This window comes from Varanus komodoensis, unplaced genomic scaffold (assembly GCF_004798865.1).
Source record: "Varanus komodoensis strain SLA01 unplaced genomic scaffold, ASM479886v1 scaffold34_1, whole genome shotgun sequence".
NCBI classification, from domain to species: Eukaryota; Metazoa; Chordata; class Lepidosauria; order Squamata; family Varanidae; genus Varanus; species Varanus komodoensis.
Genome location: NW_025335854.1, coordinates 5,307,585 through 5,329,861, shown reverse-complemented (window position 1 = coordinate 5,329,861; position 22,277 = coordinate 5,307,585). Strand labels below are relative to the sequence as shown.

At 44.9% G+C, this 22,277-nt stretch overlaps 1 protein-coding gene and 1 long non-coding RNA gene across 2 annotated transcripts in view; one reads left to right on the top strand and one right to left on the bottom strand.

Annotated features, from left to right (window-relative positions):
- The window catches only part of RGL1 (ral guanine nucleotide dissociation stimulator like 1), an 83,849-nt gene that overhangs the window by 39,040 nt on the left and 22,532 nt on the right, over positions 1–22,277 (top strand). Inside the window, exons 4-5 of the mRNA XM_044439074.1 lie at positions 8,527–8,604; positions 20,160–20,344. Coding sequence (XP_044295009.1) covers positions 8,527–8,604; positions 20,160–20,344 — 263 coding nt within the window. The remainder of the gene's footprint in view (positions 1–8,526; positions 8,605–20,159; positions 20,345–22,277) is intronic.
- Positions 9,859–22,222, bottom strand: LOC123027833. Its single transcript, XR_006415575.1, has 2 exons — positions 14,533–22,222; positions 9,859–13,028 (listed from the first exon to the last, which is right to left on the bottom strand). It is a non-coding gene; the product is annotated as an uncharacterized LOC123027833 (long non-coding RNA).

Sequence of the window (22,277 nt, the reverse complement as noted above, 5' to 3'; positions counted from 1 at the left end):
AGAAGGCAGCTGACGTCTTTCTGCCCCGTACTCTCTTTGTGATCCCCAATGGAGCATTCTTAGCAGCCAGAGTTCCCAGAATTCTTTGGGGGCGGTGGTAGCATTGGAAGTGGCATGAAACCGCTATGGTTTGGTAGCCCCATGAGAGCGACTGTTTCTCAGCCAGATCCATTTGCCATGTTTTTGTGAACCATCCATAAAACCCCTGCCCAGCTGTCTTCCAGGCTTCCCATCTGACTGCTGTTTAGAAAGGGTGTTTAACTGGTTTTCAGTCTGACTCTCTCATAGACATATTGTTGTCTCGCATGAAACCGAAAATTACACTTTCTGTCTGGATGTGAACATGGCAAACTACATTCATACTTAAGTATTCCTGGGCATGTTTTTTATTATTATTATTATTATTATTATTATTATTATTATTATTATTATTATTAATGTTTATACTGCCCATAGCCAAAGCTCACTAGGCAGTTGACAGCAATAATCATAGAATCATACACTCAAGTCACCCATCCCACTTCTGCCCGGGCCGGACCTTGCTTAGCTTCCAAGATTAGGCAGGATCAGGCACTTCAGGCTACATGTTTACTGGTTACATGCTAATATTAAACTACTTGCAAATATACTGTTACTTTGGAAATCCAAAAATGAATATTCTTTTTGAGGGAATTAGCATCTTTGTGTCCTGCACCTGTTCTCTGAAGAGCTGTTAAGCTAAACAGTGCAAGGAAAACACAGTGGTGTCATTTTGTCCTTTGCAGCAAGCACTGTGGTCCCATGTCCAAAAGGATAACTAAATCCTGACAGCCTGCTGGGTCAGCTTCACAGAATCCATGTGATTTCCTGTGGCTTGTACTGTAAATCCAGAGTTGAATACGATTTTAAAAGCAAAAATAACAGCAACCACAACCTTAAAAGCTTCGCAGAAAAGGCCACTGTTAAGAAAGAATTGCCATTGCAAGTTGCGGTTTTCGCTTTCCTTTTGAAGGCATCTTAGGTTGCAGTGCGAGGGGAGCGATTCGTATGGAGTCTGGAGCAAGGTTGAGCTTCCTGTAGGGAAGTCTGCTTTAGCCATGGCTGGCTGAGGCACAGAATCGGGGGTGGCAGAGCGAGGCTTGTTCTGCAGCTGTTCATTGTTCTTCCTGCTTTGTAGTTTAACAAAGAACATCAGCTTGCAGACTGTCCATCCAGCACTTTCACAAAGCACAAGACTATATATAGTACAGTCACTCCCTTCAGTCAGGGGCTTAAGGGCTGTCAGTGGAGAGATGAAAAGAGTCAGTTGCTGGAGAAGAACCTCTCTAAGCTTGCAAAAATTGTGGTTTTGCTTGCTTTGGGTGCGAACCAAAGGGAGCATGTGTCCGTGGAGCTTTCAGTTACCAAGAAATTGAAATCGTGAAGTCGTACGCTTAAGCTGGGGCTGCAGCTGTGTGGCCACTGGAAGCAGAACTAAAGGTTAATTCATGCTAGCCATTGGAGGCGCTGCTGATGGTTCCTTTTGTTATGGCTTCCACCAAGGGGTCACATCTGTTCATGTGACTAGAGAATTCTCTATACAAGCTTATTCTGCTTATTTTATTTTATTCCCTCCCACTACTTGTTTTATGCAGAGACTGTATGAAAAAGAGAAATAATGTTACAACCTTTATCCAAATCTCAATACTGTAAATCATAGAAAGTTATTTTTACAAATAGCTTCTCTTAAACTTCTGCACTACGGAGTGGGGATTTTCTCTGTGTCAGTATCTGAAATGCCTGTAACTTCCACAACTATTCTTCAACATCCTCTAGTCTTCCAGGAATGAGCAATAATAGTTTAGCTTCTGTTTCCTGATAGAAACCTAAATTTGCATGTTACAAGCCCTTGTCCAGATCAGAAAACTGAGCGTATTGCAGTTTGTGGAGAGTATAGTGTTCTTTATTCCAGAAGTAGTTTCTGGTGCTGCTTCTCACACATATGTGCTATTAATGGCTGTGGTTTATTAAAGTCTTTGAGACTGCATTAAATCGTCTCAGACTGCAGTACACATGTACTTGGGCAAGCCCCATTAAACACAGTGGGACTTATGCCTATTAAAGAAGCATAAGATTTTGCTGGGAATATGCAAACATTGTAAATATCAATGAATAAGGATAATCACTCCAAGAAGCAAGCACATTTATTGGTATTGGTAGGTGCTTTTGGACTTTCATGTTACATTGTCGGGCTGGGACATCTGGGCGTTAGTAAGGATGCTGAAGGGTTTTGTTTGGTCCTCATTTTAAAGCGAACCTAATTTGCACTTCCCAGACTGAAATGCAGATTGGAATGCAGCTATTCTTCCATGAATTTTGCAGTGCAGTTTTCAGCTGAAAAATGTGTAGAAGAATCTGTACTTTAGGAGGAAATGCATGCTAAAATCACACTTTAGGAAAATGTATATTCAATTTAAATGCAGAATGTTGTAGGTTCTGTAGGGATTAAGTCAGACCAGCGCTGCATACAACTCTACATGTATTTAAAAATAAGAATGATATGCAGACTAATATGGAAATGAGATCAAACATATTTGTGATTAAATTACATGGGCTGGATACAATCCAATGTATCTGTTCTTAGTTGTCAACCTGTTGGCCAGATCCATCCTTGATCAATATTATTTGGCTCCTGAAGACCCTGCCTGTAACCTATTGTCAATCAGGGTATGATAAATTCCTTAATTGTAAGAACCCACAATAATATTCATAAAGTTCCTTTGAAACAGAGCACTTGTACAATCAGTGCAGTTTAAAAGACAGGCCCTTCCCACAGACTTCTAGTCAAACAGACAAAAAGACAGAGAAAAGCGGAGGGACACAAAAAGAAAGGAGAGGAAATGAATGAATGGATAAAAGCTAGGGAGAACAGATATTTCTTCAAATAGAGTTTTAAAACCAAAACTGATGGAGATGTCCTAATCTGAGGAAGCAGGCAGGCATTCCAGAGATAAGACACAGGGAGAGAAAAGGGGTTACAAAGCAGATAATGGGTGAGATTTGTGTTCTGAGAAGTTAAAAGTACCTTTAGAAGGTAGAGAATGGGGGGCTGGGCATGAAGAGAGCAAAAAGATAAAGGAGAAAGAATGTGAAGATATTCAAAAGCAGGGTATGTTGCCTCCGGTGTCGAACATAGTGACACCAATGTAGAACAGAGAAAAAGAAGGAAAGTATGGATAACAGGAGACACAAGAAAAACCAAGCGAGCAGAACAAATATAAACGGGGGAAAGTAATTGAAGATCAAAATAGGAAGACCATGTTACAGTAATTTAGTGTCAATAGTATTGTGAGAATTAAGAAGAATCTTAAGTGGCAAGAAATGCAGAAGGTAAGCTTGTTAATTTAGATATGATCTTTCCAGGCTACTGTCTAAAGTTCTCTAGGCAACATACATAATTTTTATATATAATAAAAGTAAGATCACAATATGAAACACACACAGCTGAGAGAAAGCAATAACAGGAGACGCAAGTGCCAGAAGAGGATGGGATGCTATAAAAGGAGTTGAGCAGGATGTCATGTGCTTTTCAAATTCGCTTCTGATCTGTTTGATGCACATACCGCTTGTGAAAAATGCTAGATGCATATGGTGTATAGAAACAGCACTTTTTACAATTTCATAATAAACATTACAATCCACAGGAAATCCTAGCACATCACTGCTTTTTCTATTTCATCCATGTTACAAAATCAAAGCTCATCCTGGGATGCTTTCTTTTGAATATTATGGACTACCTAAGAATTTTATAGCTTTGAACTTAAAGAGATAATGAAGTTCATGATGCTGAGCTGCAGATGTTTTGTGGAACAAAAATATCTTAGGAGACAGTGTGGGAAATGTCACAAAGATACCATTAAGCCCCGAAAAAATATGTATTAGAATGAAAATGCTGACCATTTCCATATGTACCTTGGACTTGAACTAACAGAATATATTGAAAATGGTTAATATTTATGCAGTATTTCATATTGTCTGTCCCAAATCTGCCACACCAGATTTCTGAACTTCAGCCAGTGCAGAGAATCTTCCCTTTAGCTCACAGTACCTCTATTATACACACTTAACTTCCTGAGAGAGGATGAGATCTGAGTTAGAAGGCAGAACATGCAAGCAGATGCAACACTAGTATTTCCCAATGTACACAGGTGAAAAATGCCCTTCAGCGTCAGTTGCCTGGAAAGTCCTGGGAGCTTAGGGCTTATTTTTGTGGAAATGTGCATTGAATTATGCCCTAAAGTGATGAAGAACTGGAGCTATAAGCAGATTGTCTCTTCCTGGACAGCCAAGGAGTGACGTGCTGCAAATTTTACTTATTTTAGCGTCACAAAGTACGTTTCAACAGTGTGTTGTTAGGTGGTGTCTAGTCCGCTCCAGCTTCTCGATGAAAGCCCTCCAAAAAGCCCTCTCTGTGACGGCTCCTCTCAGCTCTTCCAAGTTCAAGGCCGAGGCTTCCTGATGGAGCCCACCCACCTCATCCCTGGTCCTCTTCTTCTGCCATTGACTTTCCCCAGCATGCAAAGCCCAGGGAGTCTTGCCTTCTCCTGAGGTGTCATGAGTACAGTTGGGAATGCATAACAAAGTGCCTTTGCCTAAAGGATAACATTCTATGTCGAAATTAAGAAATCACAAGCTGAATGTGAGATCCAATTCTGTAGGAAAACACGCCACATAAGAGGACTGTTTGGGGCAAGTGCTGCTGTTGCTAGCTGGCCCCCTGTCCCGACACACATTCCTTTTTATTGATGGAAAATCCAAATACTGCTTTTTGAGAAAGAATTCAGGATTATTTCCGCCTCTGCAGTAGTGCCATTCCTCTTTTCAGCTTAGATGCCTCTCCATCGCTTGTTGCATAGCTGGGTGAAAGATCAGCTTTTCCCCGATAAAGTTGTGGTTTGATGTTGGTGGAGCCCAAGCATGGCTTTGCTGCTAGATAGGTATCTCCCCTCTTACTGGTTGCATTAGGATCAAGGCCAGCCTTCCCGAAATACCTGTACTGGCTGGGAATTAAGAGAGCTGCAGTCCAGTGCTGCGGTCCAGCATATCTGGAGGGTGCCCTGATGGGGAAGATGGATCTAGGACTTAGAGCAGCATGGGCTGCAGGCCCTTCAAATCTCACTGAATTTAAGTGGCTCAGTTAAGGCTGCAAGGCTGTGCTTGCTTGGCCTAGATTAATTCTGGCTGAATTCAGTGGGACTTGCTTCTGTGAGAAGGGTGTTTAGCATCACTCTGGTCATGAGCAGAGACTTCTGTTTAGGTGTCTGTTATTTCAGATTGATCCCCTCATCACACAAAAATTCTGGCTAGATACCTGCTGTCTTCTTTTTGCAATTTCTGTCAGCACATATGTGATGAAATTAAGGCACAGGCTGTTACTGTCTTGCCGTCTAAGCTTGTGTACCACTGTGCCCTAAAACCGGGTGTCCACTCATCTTTGTCAGCCAAGTGAGAGAAGTTTGAAAGTTCGTTCAGTCATCAGTCTTTTCCCTCCTCCCAGTATTTCTGGAGCACTGTCCAACTTATAAATTGTATTTCTGAAAGTACAATGGCCCACTTGCACATTTCTGCAGATTTAAAATGTGTTCAACCATCAAAATAAAGTTGCAAAATTGCCACTTGAAGGGCACAGGGGAGAGATCTACGATCGCACAGGTGGCAACCCATCTGTCCTGTGCGAAGCTGTCGTTTGCCGCGAACTCACAGGACAAATGTCTCCTGTTGACCCTGGAGTAACAGGTGAGGGGGGAAGTTGCTGCGACAGCGGGTGAGCGGCACTGCCCTCAAGCAGTCTTGCCTCTGAGCTGAGCCTTCAGACATTCTGTCTCATCTCTGCCTAACCCTGATGGATCTGAGGGCCTGCTTCACACATGACACAGCAGACCCGATAAGCTGCTCTCCCCAGAGCAACTGGACAAAATAACCCTTATCAAGGAAACACGGCAAATCCCTTTTGTCCGAAGCAATCGTTTCATGCAGACTATGTTTATTTTAATTTGTAAAATTCTGTACCATGTAATGGTTTTAAGAACACGACTTCTCTGACTGCGTATTGTGTTCTTCCTTTCATGTACAAATGCGGCAAAGTGCAGTACTTTCCTCCTTTAAATGGCTGGAAGGCCAAAAGCAAAGGGGGGCCATTTTGCTTTATTTCATCCTCTGCACGTGATTTGGAAATCGTAGATTCTGATTTCTGTGTTCGGACGGGCACCTGATCAAGACTCAGAAGGACCAGGGTCAGGTTTAAACCTGCTTCGCACCCAGTGTGAGGTTGGCAGATTATTATTATTATTATTATTATTATTATTATTATTATTATTATAACATTTCTATGCCGCCCCTTGCCGAAGCCTCAGGGTGGCTAACAAACACAATAAAACACAATAAAATACAAAAATAACAATATAAAATTAAAATTAACAATATAAAATAAAAAAAATATAAAATATAAAAGAAGTCGCCCTGGCCAGATAAATAAGCAAATATGGTTAACAATTAAAGTGAGTTTACAACACAAAGGAGGTGGTTGCAACCTGTATAAGCGTTTTCCAAAACGGAAAGGTGGAGAGGGCTGCATTGGTAAAGAACTAAATCATCACCATACACCCATGGCATAGTATTTGCAAGTACAAAATGGATAACTCTGTATTATTTAATAATTTTAAAAGGCATTAAAGTATCAATGGCAATGAAAATATTAACGTACAAATATACTAGTTCATTCATAGGCTGCACTGGTTTAAAAACCTACCAAGTTCATCATTCCTCAAAGTCATGGGTTAATTGCTAATAATGGCAGATCTGACTGGCTTTTAAAATCCCATTCTAAATGGGGCAAGATTTTAACCTTGGATTTCAAACTCTAATTTTATGCGAGTGGTTTTTTTTCCCCTAAGGTTGACACTTACTTGGAGCCTTCTGAACAGAATAAACTAGATTCTATACATAAAGTGGCATGAATTCCTGAGGGACTAGTTACATGATCGGGTCTTATTGCGTGAAATCTAGAATTCCTGAGGGACTAGTTGCATTATCTGTTTTATTGTATGAAATCTAGAGTATGTGAAGCTGGATTCACATGTAGAGCTTTCTGCCAATAACCATTCACTTTCTTCTGAAGATGCAAATTGGTCATAAAAACAAGAACTTTAAAAATTACATTCCAGGCTCGGCTTACATTTTCTCTTCTGGCTCCTGGTGTGAAAACCATTGCATTTGGGATGGTGTAAGCCCATGGCACGCATCAGCTGAAATTTCTCGAACATTTCCACTGCTCTGGCAACCAATGAGTCATTGTGTCTAGCTGCATGCCAGTTGTTGATTTGTTTCGGATTAAAACTTGCACCGGAAATGCTTTCCGGTACGCAGGCTGAGGCAAGATCTCAGGAGGCAGGTCATAGATCACAAGTCTCGGGGGCACAGGCGCAGATGAAGCAAGCTCTGTGGCGGGTTCTCAAAGACCCCGAAAGCAGCCAGCACTGGGGATGGAAGCAGCCATGCCAGACCTTGCAGCTTCCTTCCTCTTTTTAAAGATGCTCAGTATGCCATGCAGCTGGACAGGTCTAAAGATACTTATTACAGGTGCTCATTTTATTATCCTTACTTCTGCAAGATTTTTCATATCCTGTTCTACAATCAAATGATTCTTATCCAAGCAGCAGAAGTGAACTCCATTTTATGACTGAAGCTGAGATGGCACTGTAATTTAAGATGCATTTAAAATGCAAAACTGTGCGCGCTTGGTGTATTTTTCCCCTCAGGGCAATCTCTTAGGAATGTGGAAGCAGTTGTAAATCATGAGACGATGATTCCGTGCCAGCGGGGAAGAATATAAGTTGTGCACCTCTCACATGAGGTCCTATGTCTTGCCATATGGTCTAAAATTGCCTAGTTGTGCCATTGATCAGGAAGAGCTTTGTGCTATTGTGGAGGAAGTCCAAGGGAGACAGAACTCCAAAAGAAATTGGTCAAGGCCTACGAAGCTTGTTTGAAGTAGAATAGGCCAGGCAGTGGGCTGAAGAACAAGGACCCAAGGAAAGGCAAAGCATTGGAGGCCCGTTCAGCAAAAGCGAACCAGGAAGAGAGCTGGACTGAGACCAACCCTCCTGCAGGGCTCAGGGGAGCTGCGGGGAGGAGATGAATGGGCAAGAGCGGTTTGGAGAACTGACGACTGAATCAGTCGTGGGGTGAGAAGCGTTCCCAGGTCTAGAACCTGGAAGGACTGCTGCATCTATCAGAGTTCCGTGGAAGGAAATGCAGCTTATGATAGGATAACCGTAAAGAAATAAGAAATGATGAGCACCAAGAAGTAGCTGGAGGGTCTGAATTTCACAGATTGATTGAATCTCGCAAATTGAGTGCGCTAGCTAGTTCTCCTAATGGAGGTTGCACCTTCAGTGACTACAGACATTGTGAGTTTTTACCAGTTCTTAAAATGCCGCTTTCAGGCATGGCTATCAACTTTTTATTTTTAATCATTGTCTGGAATGTGTTTATTTCTGTTGAATTCAGATACGGAAACCTGGAGATCACCAACTGTGAAGAAGACGGGAGCCAGCACGCCACCGAGAGCAAGACAGAACTCAGGAAGTAAGTGTCTCTTTCCTATGAACAGCAAAAAATCACAGCCAGGACTGAATACTGAGAAAAGGATGTGGTCGGTTATTCCTTCAAAAACAATGTGTCAGTCAGCTTATTATGCAAAGGACGGTAGTAACTTTATCACTGAATGGAAGATTAGACCTCAGAGGGGTGAAGAGAGAAGGAAGCTGAAGGAAAGAAAGGAAGCCAAGCTTGGACAGCAGAACTATTAGATTAACAAACAACAACTGTGGCCCAGAGGTCTCCAATAATTTTGGGCCAATGGGCAGTTTGTCATTCTGAACAAGTTTCCTGGGCATCTCTCCCTGTCCGGCCCCTCCTTCTCTGTCCCTCTCTCCCTCACCCTTCAACCGAGTAGGACAATTCCTGCACTCATTTGCATGGGATAAGAAAAAGCCCATGGCCAAAGATTCAGCTGGCTGAAGATGAAACCCACCTACCACCAAAGACCCTGGGACCGCAAGCATCCTTGGTGGGGCTGCCCTCTATAGGGGATGTACCCCCAGCTGTTCTTTGCCAGGTGAGCTTTCCTGCTCCCTCTACAAGCCTATGAAGCTTATAGGAGGAGCAGAAATGGCTTGGGAGGTTCCTCAGCCTGGCTTTGTGGGTGCAGCTGGGAACCCCTGCTCCAGCCAAATGCATTTCCACGAGGAAGCTAAGTATATGCCTAATTGCCTCCCACTGAAATAAATCCAATTTTCCTCCCTTCCTGCCCTCACTCCTCACAACTCAATTAAAACATAAGAATTCTGAAAATGGAGAGGTATGAAGTCTTGGCACTTGTAGTTTTGGGGTACTACAGCTTTCAGTCCGAAACCTGGTTGAGAGCATATGGACTGGAACAAGCATAACGTTGGCTCCAGCAAAGCAAAACTCTCTTGCGGCATCTTGAAGGCCAACGACTTTATTTTGGCAGAAACGTTCATGGACCTAAAGCCTGAGGACAGGGATCAGTCTTGGAAGGACAGGCAGTGGAGCCTTCTGGAAAATAGAGATAGGCTCTTGTGAGTTGTACCTACCTAGAAACAGTGCAAAATAAGTTAGAGCTGCAAGCTTGTATGCTATCTTTGAAGGGAAGATCATCAGTTACAGAACACCTTCTATTCTTAGATCTTCTTGCAGAGGTATAGAAGTGTAGTGCAGAATTGCAAGTTAAAATAAATACCATCCACAGGGAACTAGCAGCACAATCCATGCAGGTTCTGTGGTAGCTGCCGTGTCACCGGAGGGATCACCAGCACCGAGTCCGTTTTGCATGTGCCTGTGTCGTGCGGTAAATACGACATGGAAACTCCTCGTGCCTCTTCCTCTTCCAATGCACCATCATGCCCGGAAATCAGTTTTCGTATCTTTCCCATCCAGGAGATGGACAAGTTCTCACTATGAGGTCAGGGTGTACGATTCTCAGATGGGGAAAATGGGGAAGGTGGTGTTGTGGATGAGATGGTGCTCTGGAGAAGGAATGGGAAATGAGTCACTTGGGCTTTCCACTCTGGGTGTGTGAGCCGGCCTTCCTGAGAAGGCGTGCACTTCTTTTGTACCTAGCTAATCATCTCTCTTTGGATCGGGACAAGCACTGCATGTAAAGTAAGAGGCAATATCCAGCTGTGATGACCTGCTGGTGGAAACGATGTTGCTCTAGTGGAAACAAGGGTCTGAGCTAAGCAGAAAGGAAGAATTCAACTAATCTAAGCAAGGGTCATGAGCTAGGCATCCCTTCCCAAGCAAGACTGTCTCTCCAGCCCTTCTGGTCAGCTTCTTTATTCTACACAGAAAGCTCTGAACATTCGCAAGCCTTGGAGCACACAGGAGAAGTGTTGACCCCTCTCTGCCCCCCTTCCCCCAAAGCTTTGCTTATGAGCCCTTCGGGGCCGGTCCCTGGAAGGAGGGGTCCTGCCCTCTGAGCCCCCCACTGGGCCAGGCTGCAGCTGTGATGAAGGGCCCCTGGGCCCACGTCTTCAGGAGGCAGGCATTCTCCGTCCGAGAGACTACCCAATTCCACATCTCCCCTCCCTCCGTCCTTTGTCTGCTCCATCCCCACAGGCAGGAGGGAGACCGGGCCCCACGAGTGTCCGTGGCTACTTACATCCAGAGCAGGCCCGGACTGGCACTGCGGAGGGGGGTCTGCAGGTGCGGGCTGTCTCTTACCACCACAATTCTGCTATCTGGGGGTGAGCTCTGAGCCTCACCTGGTTGAGCCAACTCCACGTCGGCCTGAGTCTGAGCTATCAGTCCCACCAAAACAGCCCATTTCTCCTGTGTGCCCAGGAATCTCACCAGAGCATGTGCGCACGACAGCACGCATAGTCGTGTGCAAGCAGTTGCATGATGGCAGGGGAAGGACACCCATGCACACAGCCCCACGGCCTCAGTATGGTGCCAGTTGTTGCGTGACTTGTCGCTGGTTTGGGTGGTGCTTGCTGGGTATCAAAGCAGAGGCCTTCCTCGGTTCTCTCTGCCCCGCTAAATCCTGCCAGCGGCTCTGTAGTTTCCTGCTCCCTGAGTTTGGTATCACCTTAGTCTTATGGACCAAATCTGATCCCCAAGTTCAACCCAGAGGTGGGAAAGGTTTGCAGAGGGTGGGTGTACTGCAGTCGGGACTCTTGCCGGCATGGAATAAAATGATGGCTGTTTCGGGCCGTGGACGGCCCCAGAATAAGTGCAGCTGGCTACACTGGGCTGTTTACTTATAGACAGTCCAGCAAATTTGGAGGGACATTTAATGCTCCAGGACCCAGAAGTGCCCTTTTGCTGTTTGCTCTATTTCTCACTGCAAACCAGTAGTTCAGGTGCGGGGATAACATTAACTACATGTTAGTTTGTATTTCCTTCCACTTATCATAGCAAACCAGTTCCTTCCTCAAAAGAACTCAGCGCATGCAGCATATGTGTTTTCCTTCATATGCGCCATGAAATAAATTGAGTTGAGGCAGGGATGGTGGCTAGTCTAAGACCGGTGAGCTCCATGACTGGGGAGATATTTGGACCTTGTCAATCCCTGCTCCAGTCCGGTACTCTAGCCACTAGATCACCCTGCTTCTAAAACTTAAAATTCCAGTTCACATGCTCCACGTGGCTTCTTTTCCTCGTCCTGCACTCTCCATGATAGGTTGCCAGGTCATCTGAACCTGGTGAAGTGCAAAACAGGAATTGCTTGCAAACCACTCTAGAACCCGTGAATTGTTCTAGGTTCCGGGGAAGGTTTGGGCGCCACCCCCTTCTGCTCATCGCACTGGGTTCAGACAACACAGCAAAATAAGCCGCATGGATGCAATTGTGGGATTTGCAGTGTGCAACCTCATGTGAGGAAAAGAAGCCGCCCTGGTTTCTCTTCCCGCTCGTGATGGTGGGAATGTGGCCAAGCACTGTGCGTGCTGGGAATCCATTCCTACATCTCGCAAGGCCCAGAATCTTAATTCCTTGTCCTTTCTGAAAGACTAGTTTGGCTTCAGGCAAATGGATTAACCTTTCAGGTCTTGAGAAATGGATGGTCTTGGCATGTACACTAGGCTTCTTAGCTTTGCCGGTTTGATTTTCCAATGCTTGGCAGAAAATACAACTAACACTGTTCTCTCATTCTGCCCCTTTGTCATGAAGCTCTCGTTGTAGCTCATCAGATAATTTAAGCTATGTAAAATATGCCAGGGAGACTATGCCATAATATGGGGGAGTAGAAAAACTGGCTGCGAGCCAGAGGATTCCTGGGCATGGCTCCAAACTAAGTCATTCATTCCCTTCTGACTTTGGGCAACTCTTTCCTGACCTCTTAGTTTCTAAGTCAATCCAGAGACACAATTGAACTACATTTCTGCTGAAGGCATTTTTCTCTCCTCAAAAAAAATAAAAAAATAAAAAATGGATTTATCTTTTTTGAGAGCTCATGCATTTCATAAGGAAATTAGTCACTGTAAGGACAAAATATACAAATGTGAATTTGCTGCATAATATTTATTTATTACATTTCTATCCCACCCTTTTTCTTCCAGGGGATGCAAACAGGTTTACATAACCCTCTTCCGCTTCCCCATTTGATCCTTCCAACAACCCAGTTGATGCGTATTTTTATACTCAACATCAATGTTTCATTTTTATTCCAGTCCTGCTCCGTGTGTGTGTGTGGATAGCAGGTTGTCCCACGACCTGTAAATTTTGTCCACTGGTAATTACCTGCCTTAAGGGAGGGTGGGAGTGGCTTTTCCACAAGAAAACGAGCAGGATGCTTCCCCCTTGAATTGGCTTCTGCACCGTTTGCTTTCCATTCAAGAGGTGGGTGATCTGACTAGGAAGGACCACCAGTATCTCACCAACTTTGGCCCTGAAGGCTTCTGAGGCAGGCCAGCATGTTGAAGCCAGACAGGTCCAGGCCTGGTCAATGCTTGGAGGGAGACCGCATGGGAACCACAGGCAGCCATCTGCAATTCCGAGATGGAAGAATAACAGGTGGGATATAGATGGAATAAAGAATCAATGCCAATAATAATATTTTTATTTTCACGTCCATCTTCCTTCCTCCTGCCTGTTGCTCCCCTTGGTAAAAGTTCAGCTTAGAAGGTCCATAGAACAGGAACGTCTGGTTTACAATGGAACATGCCTTTTATAATCTTTTAGCTTTTACTCAGTATGGCCCATGTAGGTCTGGTACGCTATTTAAATAAGGCATCTCTAAAGTTCCAGTTGAGTGTCATGCAGTGACAGGATCCAGGCTTCCAGATGTAATCGCCATCTTGTCGAATATGGGAACACGCAATAGTAAAACTGTGTTGCTTGGGCTATTTCAGGTTTGTTTCGTTTTTTAAAAATGTACTCTCTCGCTCACTTCTTCTTTGAGGGCAGGATTTTCATTCTCTCCTTTCTGCCTTTCGTCTCCTACTGAGTTTATTATTCTCCAGTAAAGCACGGTTGTTCAGTTTCAGTGTTACATAAATAATTGCATCAAAGAAATGGACTCTGGAGAAGCAACCAGTGAATGAATGTGAAATGAGTGAGAGAAGATTGGCTGAAGTTCTTTAAAGCCTGGGAAACCCACAGTGGGATGCATTTTGAGTTGTGTTTGTGTTGAGTGCAATCAGCTTTCTTTCTGGCAAAGGGTAAAATAACAAAATGAACCAGTGTGGCTGAACCGAGGAGACAAAGGTCCAAATGGTGGCCATTAAGAGAAGGGGGAAATGGGGAAGGTTATGAAAACAAGCCAAATTAGTTGCACAATGGGAAAACAAGGAGAAAAGGCAAGGGATGGCCACAGTGGTGGGGGCACAATGGACACAGAAGCAAATATCGTGAAGCTTTAGAGGCCTGAAACAACACACTTCCTTCTTCCCTGGGAACTGTGTTGTCAGACTAAGCTAATGGCAAGCTTCGTTAAGTTTATGGGGAACCTGGATACCGCATGGAGCTTTCGCTCGCATGCATGCCCATATAAGGACTATGTTTTGGCTAAGGACTAATTACAGAGCGGAGATAATGCTTTATGCCAGGGGGGGCCGGTCATTTTGTTACTTCTGAAGGCTTCAGTACCTAATAACTTGGCGTCAAAAGTTGGTGGTGTGTAGTACTTGAGGCTGAATGTGGAGGGGTCACTCTCTTTCTCTAACTCCATTTTCCTACCCTGATTACATGGAAATTGCCTTAGAAATTAGTCTCGGGCTGCATGGAATTAGACCAAGGGCTACAAGCTGTAGGCCCTAACCTTATCCCATCTTTTCTATGTATAAGAAAATATACATAAATATATACATCCCCAGATTCCATTCTTGGTATCTCCCTGCAAAATAGTTCTTCAGGCCAGCGGTATAACAGCAGACAAACTATCAGTCCGTCTCCATAGGCATGCAACTTCTTACATTCCCTTCAAAGTATGCTTTGAACAACAGCAAAAATGCAATCGTAATGGAATGTATGCGAGGGTTTTTAACTTACTTGTGGTCACTTAGGCTAAATTCTGCCTTTCCTGTCTCCTGCATGTCAAATCCTCTCCATTTCTCTCTTGCTGCCATAGGAAAATCTCCCCCCTCTTTGTGTCTGACACAAACAGATGTGTATGTTTTGGTAGCTGATGGGCAAGGAGAGGCACTTCACCACAGAGAGCTGGTCCCAGCACTGATGGGAGTCCAAATATGCAAGTTGACCATCCTTCCATGGGTTGGTTTCATTACAAAGCAAACAAAAAGCGAATTCCAGAGCGAAGGCTAGGTTAATTCCAACTGTTTGCAGACTGAGCTGTTCTTCCTCTCTTCCCCTTCCCCAGACCTGGATTGCTGTGCCTACGCAGGATGTTATCAAGAGGTGGATCTTGGCTCCCCAAAGGGTGTGGGTGTACCGTGTCAAATCTGTGAAGCTGAAGCTTCTCACCTGCCCCTCCAGGCCCGAGCCTTCCAAAAGCGTGACTAAGATCCCAAGATGTGCAGTGGCCAAGACAAGTGCTATAAATTGCACTGGGAGCAAATGAACAATGCACAGAGTGAGGTGTATTACAGGCTTCACACCAAGCAGCCTTCCCTCGTGATGTCAGTTGTCTCTCTGAGATCCTGGAAGCCTCCTAGCCCTATCTGTGTCCTAGTCGCACTGGAACAGCAAGTTGCTCTTCAGGGACATCAACCGTAAAGCTGCTGCACAGTTTGGGCACTTGCCCAGCCTTTTTCCAGAGAGCGCTGCTCTCAGATTAGCCAGTCAGCTGATAGGAAGTCAGTGAGCGCTAAGCGCTGTTGGCAGAGCTTGTCGTTTAAGGGCCCAACGGAGTGGAGGACGGATCGGAGCCGGTGGCAGCGCTGGTTCCCCTGCGAGTGCAGCTGCAGAGTTCCTCCCGCATTCCAGGACGGAGTGTGAAGGCAGGAATTGTGTGTACGTCTGATATGTGTACAGCACATGCCGTTCCGGCGTGGGACTGGCTCGTGGCTCCCCCATTCCGGGTCACCCCCAAATCTCTTAGGCGGAAGATGGACAGGGGCTTGCTTGCACATCACACTAAATCCCCGTGTGGCTAAGCTCAGCAGCCCGGATTCGTCCAGCTGTTCTTCTAGCTCCCCCTGCCCCCTCCTCCAGGATGCATCCCAAGCACCTTTGCAGCAAAATCCACATCCTGTTATCCCTTGCTTCCTAACTCTACCAGCGGCTGTTTTACTCTTGGTCATCCGTGTATTTTGGCATTTGTTTTACCTTTGAGACCGGCACATAATTGGAATAAAATTCAAAACTATTTTCCTCAAGAAAAGGCAATGGGAAGCAGGAATCCCAGGTTTGCCACCCTGGGTGATTTTTTTTATTAAGTGGAGGATCTTGCCGGTACAAATTGAACTTTAAGTCCCCTTTTTGTGAGCAAAGATCAGTCATGCCTTTGGTTTGTCTTGACGGCTGCCTCTTTAACAGCTATCAAAAGAAACCGAACGGAGGTGGGGAGAACTACCTGGAGCCTCTTGGTGGTGGTGCCCGGGGTTGATCCCTGCCTTGCCTGGCAGTAGGTATTCCCCAGGACATTCTCCAGGCATCGGCTGAGGCTTCCAAGTCCCACACCTGTCCAGCTGCATACCTCCATCGTCGTGTCAGTGCACGTAATAAACAAATAAACAGCATCCTTTGCATGAAAAGAATTAGAACCAAAGGTTCCATCAGCCGCTAGCAGCTCCTCCAGGGTGCTGTGCAGGCACTTTAAAGGTCCTGTGAAGCCAAGTTTCATGGTTTGATGGGAATGGGCAGAGTAAGGAAGAAAAAAAAGCTGCAGCAAGCCAAAATCTCTTTGTAATCATAGCAAGGAGGGCAGCAGGCTAGCACCAACTGCTTCCAAATGTCAGCGATGGGTGCCCAGCTGCACCTGGCGAGGACATAAAGGTGTTTTTCCATCTCTGGCCAGGTGTTTTGTTAGGTGATCCCTGGTAATTGAGGCAATTATTCTTGCCGTGCTTTCCAGGTGCAGGGTGGCACGGATTCTTCGGATGAGGACTGTGAGGGCTGGGAAGTGAGGGCTGTGGACCGAGAGATGGAAGAGGAGGGGGGTTATCTCACGGCCCCCATCCCCAGGTGTTCAGATGGACCTCGGGAATGGACAGGGCTTGGAACCGCAGGGAGGGGACATGCAGAGGAACGAGATGAGTCTGCTCTGGTCCCTGACTCCATGATGTGGTCTCGGGAGAGGGCTCATCCATCCAGGAAGCTATCTTTTCTCCAGTGGGGTGCAGTCCAGGGTACCTGAAAAGTAGGATTCTCGGGAGTAGTTTCTAGTTTGGGTTCCATGAACCCCCCTGTTTATGCACAGGGACTCTCTGGTTGCTACGGTTTGCTAGCTGTGTTTTGAAAACAAAGGGTGCTTGTGCAATTGGAATGCCTGTTGTTTGAAAGGGATAAAGAGGAGACCCGGCTCTTGACACACAGCAGTCCAAGGCAGGTGCAAGACCAAGAAATGGGCTGTCTGGGTTTGCACAGCACGGCAAACCATCATGGGCAGCAGCTCATCATGGTTTGTTGGATCATGTACTTCCAGTCGGTATCAGTTCCAGAGGATGGCCACATAAGCACTGCCAAAAAATCTGCCCAGGAAGCATCTTTTCAACAAGGGTTTTCATTCTGTATTTCCAACAAGATTTGCATTTTTGTTTTTACATGCCCATTTATTTGTAGATACGAAATTTAGACATTGTGTTTTGAGTGGAAATGTAATACATGTCACCATAGTGGGGAAGACGGTGTGTCTGCTCAGTTTGCTAATTTTGGAAAAGCAGCATCAAGCTCCCTCTCTCTTCTTATGGGTCTTTAGTCAAACATGGCACCAGCCAGTCCTTCAAAGAGAGGACTGTCCTTGCAAGGCAGGACACATGGTCACCCTGCCTTTGAGAAAGATCATGGAGGGCTTGCCAGAGAACTTTTCTCTCCCATGAAGGACACTTGCATTTCTTTTGTCTGACTTACTACTGATGGCCTGATAGGTTTTGCATGCTTCTGAGTCCATTTCAAAGCCCGTTTATCAGTGGTGAAAATGTGCACACAGAAAGTCATGATCCCACTTTCCAACCTTCCTCAGCGCCCTCAAAAAGCTGTCATCTGTGTCTGCCTCGTGCCGCCCACGCAAGTTCTTTTGAGTCGCCTGTGGAGCTGCTTTGTAAAATGGAGCACAAGTTAAACCTGTTTTACAGGATATAAAAATGGCTTGCTATCCTCCGCTTTGGGAGCGACACTTAGGAAAATCAGAGAATTTGGGGCAGCATTAACCATCCCTTACTTAAGGCAGAACCTAGAATTTCTTCTCCAAAACAGCTGTTCTGGAGGGCATAACAAACCCACCCAGAAGACTTGAGCACAAGCAGAAGCAGGGGCTGAGCTCCACACACTCGACAACACATCTGGACCTACATTTTCAGTTCCAGTATACACACAGAAATCCTTGCAGCAGCTAAGAAAATACATTAATCTTAAAAAGGATCGAGGTGTAGGGCCATTTGATGGGTTTTGTGAAAGATGTTTTAGGAATGCATTGCTTCCCTCCAGCCCCATGTTGCCCACCTCTACTCTGGACATGGTGCTGGGTGCTCATTTTTCTTGATCTCCCCCAAACGTTGTAAAATGAGTGTTTTGTTTAAATGAAGAAATGAAATCTGGGCATTTCAAGGAATGTCTCTGAACCGGTCCAGCTCCCCTGTGTGTTGTATAGGTTCAGAATGGCACATATATCTGGAACATGACTTCAAAATGCAATTGGATGGGCCCTGTACCTGCTACAGCTTATTTTCAGAAAGCAGAACAAGATTTACTCTGTCGACTGGATTAATTCCTGCCTGGAAATGGGCATGCTGTTCAGAAAGAGGAAAAGCATGACACATTTCCCATCATCCTGCCAACCACGCTATTTTGTTGATCCTGTTTGTCTAGGTCTTTTCTGCTTTCCTGTACAAATACCTACATCCTCCCAATGAGGGCTGCTGAGCTTAAAATATTAACGACTACTGGGCTTGTATGGCCCTTTTTTCATTCTGTATTTCCTGTTCTAAAAATAACAAGAAAATTTCATCTTTCATCTTTGGTTCTGCTTCAAGTCCACCTGTGTGCCTTATTTAGTTTTGCACAACCTTTGCTGTGATGACACATCTTGGACAAGTCTCTGCTTGATATTTAGGATGAGATACATTTCCCACATTCAGAGGAGAGTTGGGTGGACAATTGGAAAAAATTCAGAAGATACTTAGAAAAACACCTGGGAGAAGGTTGCAGAATCAGGTGCTGCTACAGCTTCACAGTTTAGTTTTGTGTGAAAATGAAATGATGGGTCTTTCTACCCTGCAAAGTGGCCCCGGTTTTGTAATGGTTTAACTGACCTAACTTCCCAAAAGAGTACTGAGGATTTGATAAGAGCATTGGAAGTCCCTAGTTGTCTTCACAAGTTGTAATTCCCAAATTCTCTGTAGAGGGAAAGACTACTGATTCTGTTTAAAATCTGAAATATAGATACAGAGATAGATCATTGCATCAGATGAAAATTTCCCCTTCTGCTTAGGTCAGAATAAGGAGGTTTAATTTTAAGGACGGGTGCCAGAACTTTAAAATGTTAAGTAATTTTATATTTTTTGCAATTTTCAAAGCACGTAAACAAACATAGATGCCCAAACATGCATAGAGAGACAGGGGGAGAGAGAGTGTGTGTGAGAGAGAGTACATGAACATGTACTGACAGAAGAGACAAAGTTTTCTCTTGGTAGGGCAAGTAATGAAGAATCCAGGCTTGAAGGCTTGTGGTGACTAATGCCAAGATATTTGTATGTAAAAAAAAATCAGACATGTTCTTAGAAAACCCAACACATTTCTACAGGCTCTCTTCTGATTGGTTACCATTTCATCACACGCCTTCTGTTGGTTTGCTTCAATGTATTGGTTCCAACTTCTGATAATAACAAAAGATAAAAGCCATGCCAGTTCCATTCTCCAGAAGTCTTCAGTTACATGTACATTTTGCCACACCTGGATTTGCCAACGGGCCCACCATTTCTAGTCTGTTTCTCATCAAAAATCTACAAATAAAAAATTGTAACTTATGCAGAAACATTTTTGTAATGACTCTCTCATCCCACATGAGCTTCTGCTGAAATTGCAGAAGAGTCGCTGCTTTTGCAAGTAGATATTTGGTAAGAATAGAAAATAATTCTCATGCGCATAAGAAAATTCAATCATTTAATCTCCAGAGGGCCTGGATGGTTCATAATTACTTGCTATATCCATTTGCACAATGATGTATGTCACTAGAATTTTAAAACAAATTTCAACCTCTCAGAACTGTGGGACATCACTGGCACCCAGTTAGACGTGTGAGCTTTGCAGTGCTCTCTATGAATCTTATATAATCTTGGGAATAATGTTCTGGTAATGGGAGCATAGAGAGGGCAGTCATGCTCACCGGGTGGGGACATGCTAGCGGAATAGTCTCCTTCCCTCTGCGTGAGCATCTCAGAGAAATCCAGAGAGCTCTTCCTCAATCTGACCCTGGTGTCTAGACGTTTTGTGCAGGCTTTTGCAAAACAGCCTGGGAATCTTGGCGAGCATCGACCCTCTCCCTGCGTGTTTCCCTGCAGCGCCATCGCATCCATCCTGAGAGCCTGGCTGGATCAGTGCGCGGAAGATTTCCAAGAGCCGCCTCAGTACTTTTGCTTGCAGAAACTTCTGGGTTATCTGACACGGACCATGCCGGGCTCGGATCCAGAAAGGAGGGCGCAGCACCTGTTGGAACAGTTTAAGGAGGAAGAACGGATAAATGACAGTAAGTACTTGGTTGCCTATTATCCCAGAGCATTGAGAAAAGCCCATCTGTAAAAGTCCGTCTGTGCAGAATGCTCTGGTGTCGTTTGGCTTACTCCAGGTGCAACGTCCAGCAAAGTGTATTCCTTGCTTTAAACTACGTCCTTCACAAAGGCCTCACCTGCTCTTGCTCCACCACAGTGCAAGCACCCGAGCATGCATCATCGAGTTTTTTGCTTGCTATTTCTCACTGAAAATGACCAGCGCCTGCATTTTTAAGCCTCTGCTCTGCTTTGGAGACATTGGCATAACCAGACGCTCCACTGCAGCTTGCAGGTCTTCAAAGTAAGTTCACAGTTACTTCTACTCTAATCAGATTTGTCCGCTTTCAAAATAGCTCCCTGGTGTTACTTCTCTGTGACCACGCAGGGTTGTTTGGACTGCCCTGTTTGCGTCATGAACGTCTTTCCTTCGTTGCTGTCATGACAAAGGAAGCATCAGCGGCTGTTTTTTCCTCTCAGAGCAGTTCGCTGCTGACATCCAAGGACAAAGGAAAAATTTACGTTACCGGGTCAAAGTGCCAGTAGAACTATTGTGAGCGCCAGTGACACACTCAAATGCGGTGCAAGCCTGACAAATCCCTCTTCTCCACCCATTCCTGAGGTAGCCGTTTTCCTGCGGGCATAATTAGCATAGCTAGAAGGTGACTGAAACTTAGACAATGAAAGTTAACAGCAAGCACATCCAGCTTGCCCAGAGAAGGGGTAGGAAATAGATGGCTAGTGATCGTACAAGATAAGAAACGAGTACAATAAAGATCAGTATTGCTGCTCCCCATAAACTTCACCTACTCGAATGTTCCAGAAATTATGACTGAATTCTGCTGTGAATCAGCTCTGGCGTCAGACAGATTTGCTCCGTTATTTTCCTAAAGGTCGAACGCATCTAACATAAATGGCTTTTCCTCATCAGAAATTCCGGAGTTTCCAAGAGTTGCTAATTTGTGTCTCATTATGTTCTTTTCTGGATTTGGTTGGAGCAGATCGAACAAAGGAAGCCTAATGCTGAGGCCTATAATTAGCTCTTCACTGGGTGAGCGACGGTTCCCACAGAACTTCCTAGGTACAGTAGACAGGACAGAGAACAAGAGTGAAAAGACCGAAGTATTTCTCAACAGAGTTGCAGGCATTTCACTGAGAGCAGCTAATACTGATCTTGGGCACACAAAGGGCATTCGGAGGATAAAATAAGGGTGCAGATAGTTGCGAGAAAGAGAGGCACTGCTTCTGATCGCTTTAGAGTTCATGGCACAGCATTGGACAGAATCCAGATACCCGAGAAACAGGTTCTGGGAGCTGATGGAAAGGGGGTTTCAATGTATTGATTGAACAGAAGCTCCCGATCCTTTGTCACTTGCGTGCTTTGACAAGACACATCCATGCGCTTCGGAAACCAGTTTGGAAGCTGTTCACGATCGGGCAGCCCATCTTGCAGAGGACTGTGCAGCATAAACTCCCTTGGATTTGGGCAAACCCTGTGCATCGGCCCAAATCGTGTGTTGACCCATAGCTCTGACTCCAGCAGTGCAGATGGCTGGATCTTTTACGATCTTTTCATAACCTAGTTCTTAAAACCCTTGTGACCGGCACCACCATTAAAACCTGTGGTCCCCCCTAAAAATATTTGCACAGTTCTGAGACATGAGAGAAGCATAGAACAGGCCCGGCTGAAAATTGTGGCTGTTTGACGAATAGCATAAGAAACATGCAAAGGGCTGTGTTGTTTTTGCAAGAGAATGATATGCCTCTATAAGGACCTCCAAGGCTGTCCCAAAGAGGAAGGTCAAGATCTCTTCTTGCTGATGCCAGAGTGCAGGACACGGAATAATCAAGTCAAGCTGCGACAACCCAGATTCAGGCTGGGCATCAGGAAAGGCTTCCTCATGGTCAGAGCAA